This window comes from Rattus rattus, chromosome 16, assembly GCF_011064425.1.
Source record: "Rattus rattus isolate New Zealand chromosome 16, Rrattus_CSIRO_v1, whole genome shotgun sequence".
Lineage (NCBI taxonomy): Eukaryota > Metazoa > Chordata > Mammalia > Rodentia > Muridae > Rattus > Rattus rattus.
In genome coordinates, this window is record NC_046169.1 from 39,923,694 (window position 1) to 39,936,127 (window position 12,434).

A 12,434-nucleotide genomic window follows, 5' to 3' on the forward strand; every position below is an offset into this window, starting at 1 on the left:
AGCCACACAGAGAAACTCTGTCTCAAAAACAAACAAACAACAAAAACAAAAAAACCCAAAACAACAGAAAACTTACAGAATGAGAGAAAGAGCAGTTATAGAATTGGAGAAACCTCATTCTACAAAACTGAATGCATTATGTTTCCATAAATCCCCCAGGTTACATACTGTCACTTAGCTCTGGGGACCAGCAGTTCCTGGGGGACATGAGTACCAACCTCACACAAGTGTGACAGGAAAGGACCCATAGCGCAGATAGATTAACAGAGCGTCCTGGAACCCCTCCTGGGAGCCACGGCTTCTGGTTGGTCAGAAACTCAGCAGCCTGGAGCTTGTCTACAGAAGATCCCCAAACACTGGGCTATCTTATCCTAGCCTTGGGGTCTCCTGATTCATTTTTCACTAATAGCTTTAAAGGCAAGTTATTGCACACAGCCAAAATAATCTTCCCAAGTCCCCTTGCCCCCAAAAGCACGGTTCATGCATGTGAACCGGGGCAGGGGTTGATGTGTCTTTTGCCTGTGAGAATGAGTCAGCCGGAGCGCGTATCTCCACCCTGTGGGGCAGGGAATTCCCCACTCAGGGTGGAACCCAGAGCCTCCACCCAAACCCCAAGCCAGACAAGGGCTCTACTGCCCGTCCACACCCTCCCACCTGGGAACTTTGACACAGCGCCAGCGCCATTTAAACCTTCTCCAGACCAATTCAGTCAGCATGGGTGAGGCCCACACATTAGTCAGGTTTAAAAGCTCCCCAGAGGGTTTGCAGTGCGAGGCAGGGATCACCTGACAAACTGAAGATGTGCAGCACACCGGCGTTCAGCCTTCTGGTTGGGGTTCTGTTTTGAAGGCAACACGGGAATTCGGTTACTGAAGTCAAGGTGTAGGATAAAAGGACGAAGTTTCTCCAGGGTTTGCCCATTCACCCTCGCATGTAAAGCCTAAGGGCTTGTAGACAGTAGTTTTATACTCTGGGTGATGGGAACAGACCCCAGTGGTAAGGCATGCACTTAGCAGACATGAGGCCTGGGCTCAATATCCTGCACAATTCATTCAAGCATATACTCACGAAAGTTCTTACTGCTGTAAGAATTCAAAGAGATGGTACTGTCCGTGCTACCTGGTCTGTTAATAAGTGGCTAAGCTAAGCCCTGCAGAAGCACCCAGTTGCAGATCTGGTTGGAGGTGGGTGTGTGGGGTAACTGACTGAGCAGAGGGACAGAGGGGACAGTCCTCAGGCAGTGGACATTTGAGCCAATCAGAGGACCCACTGCACTGTCAGAAGGCAGAGGTTGACTGGCTTCTTCTGTCAAGAGCCATACATTAAATGTTTCCAGCTTTGAGGGCTACACAATTCTGGTGTAGCCTAGCAAGAAAGCAATCCTATATAAGAGATGCAAGTGTGTGTGTGTGTGACACGGGGGTGGGGGGAGAGGAGGGAGAGCGCGCGCGCGCGTGTGTGTGTGTGGGGGGTGCATTTGTGTGAATACATGTAGATAATTTTTTATGCATCAGTTGTAAGGAAATGTTCCCTTCATCCCGCTAGAGATTTCCTGGGATAAACAGTGGGGGTCCAGTGACAGGCTGCATAGAGGGGCGGCAGCCTAGGAGCCCTTTTCAGAGGCCTGGTAAAGTCTGGATTTTGTTAGTGTGGTGCAGTATTTCAGGATGCTTCCTCTGGACGTGGGAATTGAAATACATCAGGGACACAGGCACATCCTGCAGGGTGGGCGTGGGTTCTCAATAGACATAGCGCCACAGCCACGCAGGTGGACTTCTGGATTCTCGTTTTATGGGTAAACTTTAGTGGGGAGGCTTGTTCGGATGTTGCGGTCTGGGGAGGGGAAGGATAAGAATCCCAGGACCTGGTCAAGACTCCCTGGAAGAGGCTTTTAATAGCGTCTCTGTCTTTCTGTGGGATTTCCCCGGACACTTTGTGGTATGGTGGGAGCAGGCAATTTGGAGATGCTAATTACACAGGGTTCATCATCATGTGACAGAAATCAGTAGTTACCGGTAAGTGCATCCTGCCTGTGTTAGGAGGGTCTGACGTAACACAACCCTGTGATTGCATAGCCGCTAGGCAGTCCACCTCAGCTCTCTATGCTGACACAGCCTACCTCAAAATAGGAGAAAATGCATAAAAACTCACTAGCGGGCAGAAGCAGGGTTCAGAGAGATCAAGCTAGTGCTCTGTCTTCTGCTCGGGGTTCACCCCTGAGCCTGTCAGTTTCCCCAGCTCTTTCTGTGGTGTCACAGAGCCAAACCACAGCACCGCAACTCCCAAGCCCTGGAGACTGTAGATTTTACGGTTGGTTACCCAGCCCACTGTTCACAGGCAAGAAGGGATGGGATACAGCAAACTGCAGTGTAGAACTATGTGGCCGACTATTCCTACCCCTCTCTCCCCACTCTAGTCTCCAGCCGGAAGAAGGCGGTGGAAGCCAAATGCAGCCTGGCTTGTGAGTACCTCAGCAAAGAGGATTACATGGACCTGCTGTGGACCACCCTGTCTGAGTTCCCAGGTGAGGCTGGGGCAGAGAAACCTGCCAAAATAAATAGGTCCCATTCTATACGCTACAAAAATCAGTGGAGGCCTGGGGGTAGGACTCTGCCTGCAGGCTAACCAGTTAGGCTGGCTAGGTCAAACATTCTGTTCAAAGAGCAAGACTCCTGGGCTGTGGGTGTAAGCAGCAAGAGTTGCAAGACTAATGCAGTGCACAGAGCCTTACTGCAGCTACACTGTAGCAAGGGTCATAATAATGTCAGGTCCTACTGGCCCAGTCGGCACCCAGGATAAGGAAGACCCAGCTGGAAGATCTGTGGGGGTGGGGGGGCACTCTACTCTGTTACTGTAACAAAATGCCGGAGGTTAGATACTTTACAAAGAAGTGGATTTAGTGCTCAGTTCTGAAGCCAGCATCAGCTCAGCTCTGGTCAGAACCTCCTAGAGGATGGTAGCACTGTAGAGAGGGCCCATGGAAGGAGAGACAAGAAGCCAGAGAGACAGGGGCCATAGCCACCATCCATCTTAACATCAGTACACTGAGGGCTAAGCTCCCAGCCACATGATTCCTAGGGGATCCCTCAAAACATGTTCAAACCACAGTACAGAGGAACCTCAAGCTTAAGAAACACAGGACTTTATAACTGGCTGCCAGGTCCTCTGTCATTGTTCCTGAGGGGACAGTGTCCTTGCTCTCAAAAGCTGTTGTATAAACAATTCTGGAATGGTAGCCTAGAACAAAAGAGCCGCTGAGGCGTTGTACAGAGTTGGAGCCATGGAGGACCCTCCCCTCAAAACACCGAGTATGTGAGGAGGGGCATCAAACTTCCAAACTTAAACACCCTCCCTCCCTCCCACTCCCTCTTCCCTGCCTCCTCCTTCCCTCCCTCCCTCCCTCCTTCTTCTTTCCAACCTCCCTCCTCCTCCCTCCCTCACCATCCAAGAAGGACAATTTCAGATCCCATGCTGAACCAATGCTATTAAAAGGAACTATAGGTAGCCTAACATCGCTCAGGCTCACCGCCCGCCCGCCACTTCCCATTTTTCCACAATCACTATATTCTGCTCAGCCAGAGTGGAGGAGCCTGCAGAGTCCTCAGTGCACCATCTTGCCTGGGTCACCTTCACAGACAGCGCCTTGGACTTATACCCTGGTCCCAGAGCGATGTAAGAGTTTGCCTAAGACACTGAGTGTCCCATTGCTGGCAGAGCTCAGAACCATGCCCCACACCGACAGCCATTCTAAAACGTCTCCCTCAATAACATTAGGAAGGGAGAGTTCCGACTCGGAGGTTTTAGCTTTCCGTGATGTGACTGCTGGGAAATGTTGACTCTTTTCACTTCTTGTTATGTTTGCGTTTGTTTGGTTTTGTTCGGAACACCCATCACCTTCCTAGAATAGACCCTGACACACAATAAGCAATAATTAAATAAATGTGAAGAATGGGGCTTTGCTAGCATTTAATTATTTTTAATTAATTAATTAAATTAGTTAATTTCTGAGACAGGGTTTCTCTGTGTAACCTTGGCTATCCTGGAACTCACTCTGCCAGGTAGGCTGGTCTCAAACTCACAGAGATCCACCAGAACTCTGCCTCCCGAGTGCCAGGATTCAAGGCATGTGCCACCACCTGCCTAACTTCTAATTTTTTGAGACCGGGTAGCCACTATGTAGCCTTGGCTACCCTGAAACACACTATGTAAACCAGGCTAGCCTCAAAGTCACAGAGATCTTCCTACCTCCACATCCCAAATGCTGGAATCAAAGGCATCCGGTGGTATTTAGTTTAGAAGACCTTTTGATGAATAATAGATATATAAGTATATTCTCAAAATAGAATTATGATTATATAGTAATAATATACTATATGGTATACTAATTGAAAGCTCTATGCTGTGCTGCCTCTATGGAAATAGGGTGCACCATTTTACGAGTCCCGTACATAGATAAAGAAACAGAGGCTCAGGGAAGACCAGCTCCGGGTTACAAGGCAACTCCGTATTAACAAGGGGGCTTAGATCCAATGAGGCATGAGTCCCAGCCGCGGCATTCTGCTGCCCGGTTGAGCGGATGCCAACCTTCAGCCTGAAAGCTAAGCTAGGCCAGCATCTGGAGCTCATGGATTCGCTGGGCTGGTCCACTCTCAGGGGCAGAGGATGGCATGGGGCGGGTCATCAGGAACCAGCTGAGAAGCCGCCTACCTTGTCGCGCTCTCCTGGCAGGTGTCCTTGTGACTCTGTGGGTCATCGACCGCCTGGGCCGCAAGAAGACCATGGCTCTGTGTTTCATCATCTTTTCCCTCTGCAGCCTCCTGCTGTTCATCTGCATTGGAAGGTGAGTGTCAGGAGGACCCCCAGACCCTCACCAGAACTAAGTAAGGGGGCCAGACGGCCAGGCTCAAGGCCAAAGCCTCTGCCAGGGCAGCAAGGGACCATGGGTCTTTGTTTCTTTAAGAACCTCAAGGTTAACGTTTAACTGGGGCTGGCTTACAGTTTTCGAGGTTCAGTCCATAATCATCATGGCGGGAAGCATGGTGGCAGGCAGTTGCCCTGGAGAAGGAGCTGAGAGTTCTACATCCCATCTACTGGCAGCAGGAAGAGAGAGCAAGACTGGGCTTTGCCTGCACGGTGGAAACCTCAAATCCCACCCCCGGTGACACATTTCCTCCATCAAGGCCACACCTCCCAATCCTTCTCAAGTAGTGCCACTCCCCAATGACTAAGCATTTGAATATAGGAGCCTATGAGGGCCATTCTTACTCAAACCATCACACAGTGACTACACACAAGCTTTAAGCTCAGTGTAAGAATTCCAGTACAAGCCTGGCCACAGAAGTTGTGTTAAAGATGATTTGTTTGATGGAAAGATACCTTGTTTCAAAAAACCTGTTACAAAGACTCATTTCTTTAGTTTTCCAACTCCTAAGAACCTTTGAATATATACCTGACCCCAGAGGAATCCCAGATCAATCCCGTTTGGGAATCAGTTGGCCACTTGTGGGGGGAAAGACGGAACTTAGAGTGAAGGGTTGGTGTTCTGGGTTATCAAGAGGAACAGTAGAGCCGAGGGTTGGGGATCTGGAGTGGCCTAAAAATGCCAAATACAGCCCTGCTAGAACCCAAGGCTTGGCTGAGCCTCAGCCAAGGACCCAAGGCCTCACACATGTTTTTTTTTTTCCTTTTTTCTTTTTTTTTTTTCTTTTTTCTTTCTTTCTTTTTTTTTTTTTTTGTAGGAGCTGGGGACCGAACCCAGGGCCTTGCGCTTGCGTGGCAAGCGCTCTACCACTGAGCTAAATCCCCAACCCCATGGCCTCACACATGTTAAGTACATGCTCTATGGCTGAGGCTCAGCTGGGGACTACAGCCGTTCAGACCCGTTCCCCCAACTCTCACCCCAGCTGCAAGGGCATTCCTGTCTGTCAGCGGGGGTGCCGGATGGAGACCAGCGTTCTATAAGAGCCATCTTCACTGTCAGCACTCTGGGGTGCTATGCAGATGTGATGGGCGCTTGGCAGGGGATCTCTGCAGATTCGGATGTCAGTTCTAGGGAAGGTGGGATGGTGCAGGGAGAATCAGACACAAAACAAAAGCCCCCTCTCTCCTGCTGTTTTCTCCTCCCCAGAAATGTGCTAACCCTCTTACTGTTCATTGCAAGAGCGTTTATTTCTGGAGGCTTCCAAGCAGCCTACGTTTACACGCCTGAGGTAGGAGAGGTGCCTGAGAGTGGGATGGGGGTAGGGGGATGAAGAGTAGAAGGCGGGGCGTGGGGAGGGAGGCGGGGCATGGGGTGGGAGGCGGGGCATGGGGTGGGGGTGGGGATGCTGTCTGCCCAGATTTTCTATGGTTCTTGGGTCTGGGTACCTGTGTCTCCTCATTTATTCATTTATCCCCACTTATTTTGTAATCTTTTTGTTGTTGCTGCTGCTCATAGAAGCATTAAGCTCAGTGTAAGAATTCCAGAGGTTGCCTAAGAGTGTAGAGCTAAAGTGAATGGGGTTAGGGCAGCTCACATCCTACTTTCATGGAGACAACCCTCTGCGGCTTGCGAACTGAGTGTGTAGCTCAGCGCCGAAGCGTTTGCCTTTCTTGCTCAATGCCCTGGATTTGACCCTCAGTACTGAAAAAAATTTTTTTTTTCTGAGCCTGGCTAAACCTCAGCCAGAAGGCAATTGGTGACCATGAAGAACTAATTAAATAGGTGATTGGTACCCAGCTGAGCAGTAGGTTTCTGTGTAGACTTTGAGAACCCAGACTAGGAGCTGGAGAGATGGCTTAGTAGTTACGAGCGCATAGAAGAACTGAGTTTGGTTCCCAGCACCCACTTTGGGCGGCTCACAATTGCCTATAATTCTAGCTCCAGAGGCTCTGATAACCTCTTCTGGCCACTAAGGGCATGTACGCACGCTTGCGCGCACGCACACGCACGCACGCACGGGACATACAAAGTTGCTCAAAGGTCATTGCCAAGTTCGGTTTGGAGAGCTTTAAGTTCTCCAGCAAGTGGGGGAGGGGGAAAAGGAGCGAACTGTAGTACTAATCCCTTTATTCATTTTGTATTGAGTAGCAATCATATGCTAGGCAATTAATACATCAGTAATTAAGTGTGTGTTGCGTATTATACGTGGTATCCATCCACCCCTACTGAACAGTTCACATAGTTGGTGTTTTGTTTTTGGGGGTTTCTTTTGGGGGGGGAGGTTGGTTATACTGGGGTAGAACCCACTGTCCGACCATGCCAGGCAAGCCCTCCATACTCACCCATCCCCCGCCAATGTTAATCAGGAGAATCCAATTGTGCGAAAACCATGAAGCAGGCTATGAGACAGGCAACCTCATGCTCTCTGCCTCCGGGGAACCTCCTAGCCCCTTTGCGGGTCTCTCATCCTGCCTGCAGGCAGGTGTTACTCCCATCGGTACCGGGTGGGAAGGAGCGAGGAGTTCCTGCGTTTTTTTCCCCATGACATCTGGCTAACTCCCTGACATTCCAGGTGTATCCAACGGCGACGAGGGCGCTGGGCCTGGGCACCTGCAGCGGCATGGCGAGAGTGGGCGCGCTCATCACTCCATTCATAGCTCAGGCAAGTGCTGCCCCAAATATAGGTCCAGGTAGCAGCCGGCTGTGCCGACAGACTGGACTACATTTCCCAGCAACCTACCCAAGGAGGGGAGGGGCTCAGGATAAAAGGCCCAAAGCCACCAGGCAGGGACTCAGACTATGCTGAAATAAAATTCAGGTCTTCCCTGCATAGAAAGCCTTTAAGGTACCAGAAGATAGGACCCAGAGTAATTTGCATACACTGGGTGGGGTAGCTGAGGCAGTCAGTCCTGGCTAGTTTGGGGAGGCTGAAGTGAGAGGAAGACTTGAGAGCAGAGTTTGGGGCTAAGATAACTGTGAACCAAAAAAAACAAACAACAGACACCAGTTTGCAGTGGAACAGGTGTCTGTCGCCCGTTCTGAATCGGCTGATCTGGGTGAGTTACCAAATTTGGTAACTCTGGGCACAAAACATTCCCATTCCTGTTTAGGGTCTAAATATCCAGCTTTCTTGCTTTCATTGTTTTTTTAAAGGAGTAGGTCTCTTTATTAAATGCCTGAAAGATTTGGGCAGACAAGATGGCTCGGCAGGGAGAGACGCTTACTGCCAGGTCAGAGGACTTGTGTTGGATACCTGGGAAACCACAAAGCAGAAAGAGTCCCTCCATAAGTTGTCCTCTCGACTCCACACATGTGATGCTCGTGCACACACGCGCGCGCGCACACACACACACACAAACACACACATACACGGGGTGGGGGGAGCAATTTCTGGGGTGGGAGAAGAGAAGTGCATAGACTCAAAAGAAAGTTCCGGGGGTTGGGGATTTAGCTCAGTGGTAGAGCGCTTGCCTAGCAAGCGCAAGGCCCTGGGTTTGGTCCCCAGCTCTGAAAAAAAAAAAGAGAGAGAAAAAAAAAAAAAAAAAAAGAAAGAAAGAAAGTCCCAGTGTCCCGTATCCTTCAGGCCTTATTAATTCCACAGGCAGACAGACTACACAGCACAGAGAGGGTCTGCGGCTTCAGTCCCGCTAGATAAAGCTGGGTCTCCGAGGGAGGAGGTCCTGGGCTGTGAGGAAGTAGGCCTAGTTAACATGAGCTCGGATTTCCAGGAAGAGGTGCAGGTTGGACTCTCTCTGAGTCTACAGGAGCTAAGAAACTCTTGCAGCCCCTGAAAGTGGTCAGCAATTTGCACCCACGGAGTGGGGGCTGGGCTGGGACTGGGCGGGGCTGGGGTGGGAGGAAACTGCTGAAGTGTGGAGCTGCCCCTCTAAGGGGCTTCCCAGTAGCACCGGAAGGGGCTGTGTTCTAACAAATCATTTGGTGGCATTCGTACACCATATGACGCTGTGCAGCCCACTTTGTCTACTTCTAAAGCGTTCTCATTACCGTCCCCCAAGTCCCTCTATCCATTAGGGGTCGCACCCACCCCGAGTAAACACCGGCCTGCTCCCAGTCTGCACCGATTTAACTGTTCTGGGTGATTCAGCAAATCGGGGTGCTGACATCTATCTCTGCGTTGTTGTCCCTTCTATGTCATTTCTAATGTCCCCGGACTTGTCAGGACCAAAGCCTGGATCCTGCAGATCCTAACAAGCCATCCTCAGTGTGCGGAGTGAAAAGACAGAGAGGGAGAAAAGCAAAGATTCATTTACACAGCCTTGCTGGGGAGAGAAGCCGTAAGAGTGGCAGCCCCCCAAGTCCATCATCGGGGTCCCCGTGTGAGATATAGGTTGAAGCAGAGGGCAAGAGGTTCACACAGCTCTGTGGTCCTGGTCACACTGTGGTCCCCTCCATCAGCTCCAGCTGATAGGTGGCCTGTCTGTGCTCAGAAGCCTGACATCTCTTCCCAGAACACAGGCTCCTTCTGGCCCACCCCAGGCTCCCCCTCCTCCTCCTTCTGGCACAAGATCCCTGGTACAACCAATCCCGACTCCCAGTTCTGCGGGACCTTTGCCTCAAAGCAGTCTGATAGTCAAAGGGAGGGCAGCATGTGTCTCTTCAGAATGTCTTCATTCCATGCCGGTCCCTCGGGGACAGAGCACCAAGCTCTGTCCTGTCTGTGGTCTGACATTTGTCATCAGACAGGGAGTGTGGCCCAGGCTAGACCCTAGCAATGGCTTGGGAGTCCTGTTGAGTTGGTTTGGGGTTTTCGGCATAGGCTCTTACTATATGTCTGGTGAAAACTTGGACTCAGGATCAGTCCCACCCACCCCACGCAAACCCCCGTAACCCTCCCCCCCATGCTGGGGTGATGGGTACCCACTATGCCTGGCGGTGTGCAGAATCTCAAGCCTGATGGGCTTTACTGTGTAGCCCAGGCTGTCCTTGAACTCAGGCAATCCTTCCTACTTCAGCCTCTCAGAGCAAGGACTATAAATGCCCATCACCACACCCGGAGCTTGGCCTGCGGGGTGAAGTGCTCACGTGTCCCGCCCACGGCTCCGAGAAGCCGTTCTTATCGCCCTGCATCTCCTTCCGCAGGTGATGCTGGAATCTTCCGTGTACCTGACCCTGGCTGTCTACAGTGGCTGCTGCCTCCTTGCTGCCTTGGCCTCCTGCTTTCTGCCCATCGAGACCAAAGGCCGAGCACTGCAGGAGTCCAGCCATCGGGAGTGGGGCCAGGAGATGGTTGGCCGAGGGACAAACAGCACAGGCGTCCCCAGGTCGAACTCTGGCTCTCAGGAGTAGTGACCCCTGGGAGTTGAGCTGGTCTTTGAGGCCTGGAGCCTAGAAAGCTGGCAGAGCCCAGCTGGGCCACTAACGGTCACTGCCGACATCAAGAACTTTCCCCGAGTGGGCGAAGTGGACCGACAGGGTTTTGTGTCTTCACTGTGTTTGGCCTATGTTCATCGAGGGTTGCCCGCCCCAGGAAGATGGGGCTGCATTCACTCCAGGGGGTTCTCCGTGGTGGGGGAAGGTTTGTACGTCGCCGTGGATCTGCATGGGGGAAGCTGCTAGTGTGGGAGGGTCCCAGGGCGCTCAGGGCCAGCTGAGCAGATGTCACGTGGTTACCCAGTCATACCCTTGGAGAGCCACTGTCCAAAGATCTCCATAGATACAGTCTCAGCCCAGACCCCTGTGACACCCGCCATTTTGTCCAGTAAGTTTCTCCTGCACCCTGGCCCCAGGATGTCTTTGGAATTAAGACAAGCTAATTAGTGTCCGACTAGAGCAGCTTTTCTGGAGCCTGAGATACCCCCCTCCCCGTTGCTTCCTTGGTTGGGCCCCTCTAGATGCCTCTTCAGGGCCTGCCGGGTAGAAACTGACTGAAGAATGTGCTTGTGAATTTGAGCCAAGCATCATCCCCCATTGACCCGTTCTGGAGCCTCTGTCTCTGGCTGCAGAGGGTCCTGTTATATTTCTGGGGAGAGCTAGGTACCCACCAGGCGACAGACCCAGAAAATTGTTAACCCATTCCCTGACTTGGAAATCGGAGAGTGAGGCCTAGCAGAGGGGAGACTAAGGGCCAAAACCAAAGCCAGAGTCACCCCTGAAGCAGTTAGGGCCTTTCTGGGCCCTCTCTCTTACCCTCCCACCCCCACTCAGCCCCACTACATAGCGAGTCCCGGTTTCCTCAGGCTTCCAGACTCGTCTGTGTGTAGGTGGCGGCATGAGCTTAGGGATCTCCATGGCAAAGCACCAAGTGCTGGCCCATTAAGTCTTGGGACGGAGAACCTGTTGCCCCTTCCGGCTCTGCCTCTGCTTTCTCTCCTGCTCCTCTGTCAAGGGCAGGGCTGGCCCTACAGAGGCGGGTCCCGGGAGGATGTCCCGGCTCGAGGATCAGGAAAGCCCATCTCAGAGGGAGACAGGAGGCTGTTGTCTTGGCCTCAGGAGGAAGGTAGGTCTGAAGGCAGTCCACGTGTACTCCCAGATTCCGGAACGCACGAGCCACCCTCTGAGATTCAGGAAGGAAGCACGAAGGGGGAGGAAGGAGATGGCCAGGCCCCATCAAAGGCCAGAGGAAACTGGCCGCTTTTGCTTGATGGACACCTCGCAAGGGAGCCAAATGTGCGTTGTGCGCTCATCTCTTATTAAAACGTTGGTGGCGGACATTGCGGGGTTTGAATCTGGTCACCGTGTATCAGTGACAGCTCACTGGAAAGTCGGCTAACTTATTCCATCCCAGTCAGTCCTCTCTATGAGGAGCAGTTGGTCCAGCTGGCGGGCAGCATCCGGGTCCTTGAGTTCGGCAGAGACAACTCTGTTAATGGGACGAAGTGGCCTCTTCTTCATGAGGATGATTTGGTGTCCAACCCCCTACCCTGTTCTGACAGCCACATTGATTATTATTGTTATTAATTATTGATATTTGAAACAGACTTTCACAGTATAGCCCAGGCTAGCCCTATTCTCTTGATCTTTCTCCCCTGCATACCACCACACCCACCCACATTTTCTTGAATCTCAAGTTATTTCTGGGCAGTTCCTCTCTCCAAGGAAACAGTCTCTCCTTTGCCTTGTCTGTCTCCTTTCCTCTCTTCCTCCTCATCTTCTTCTCCCTCTTCCTCTCCCCTCTTCCCTCCCCCCAGCAGCTCCCTTTCACTTCTTTATCTTCAAACTACCCAGCTACAGTAGGAAAGACACTGGGGGGGTGGGGGCAGGGTGGTATGCATGTTCTCCAGGGGCTACAAGGAAGAAGGTTGTAATTCCTACCCAAGAGAGAAACATTAACTCTTGGAGGAATTTTTTTTAAAGTTCAAAGTTAAGGACACACCTGTAATCCTAGTACTTGGAAGGCAGAAGCACTCCTCAGAAATGCAGTGAACTTGAAGCCAGTCTCGTGGCTGAGACACCCTCAAAAATGAAACACACACACACTCGGACATTCACAGAGACATGTTTGAGACATGGAGACAGACAGACTGACAGACACACATACACACAGAGTGAGAGA

At 51.5% G+C, this 12,434-nt stretch overlaps 1 protein-coding gene across 1 annotated transcript in view; it reads left to right on the forward strand.

Annotated features, from left to right (window-relative positions):
- The window catches only part of Svop (SV2 related protein), a 60,325-nt gene extending 48,733 nt beyond the window's left edge, over window positions 1-11,592 (forward strand). Inside the window, exons 12-16 of the mRNA XM_032886696.1 lie at window positions 2,417-2,524; window positions 4,729-4,840; window positions 6,128-6,209; window positions 7,494-7,583; window positions 10,022-11,592. Of these exons, the coding sequence (XP_032742587.1) occupies window positions 2,417-2,524; window positions 4,729-4,840; window positions 6,128-6,209; window positions 7,494-7,583; window positions 10,022-10,228 (599 nt within the window). The 3' untranslated portion in view covers window positions 10,229-11,592. The remainder of the gene's footprint in view (window positions 1-2,416; window positions 2,525-4,728; window positions 4,841-6,127; window positions 6,210-7,493; window positions 7,584-10,021) is intronic.
- The last annotated feature ends 842 nt before the right edge of the window (window positions 11,593-12,434 follow it).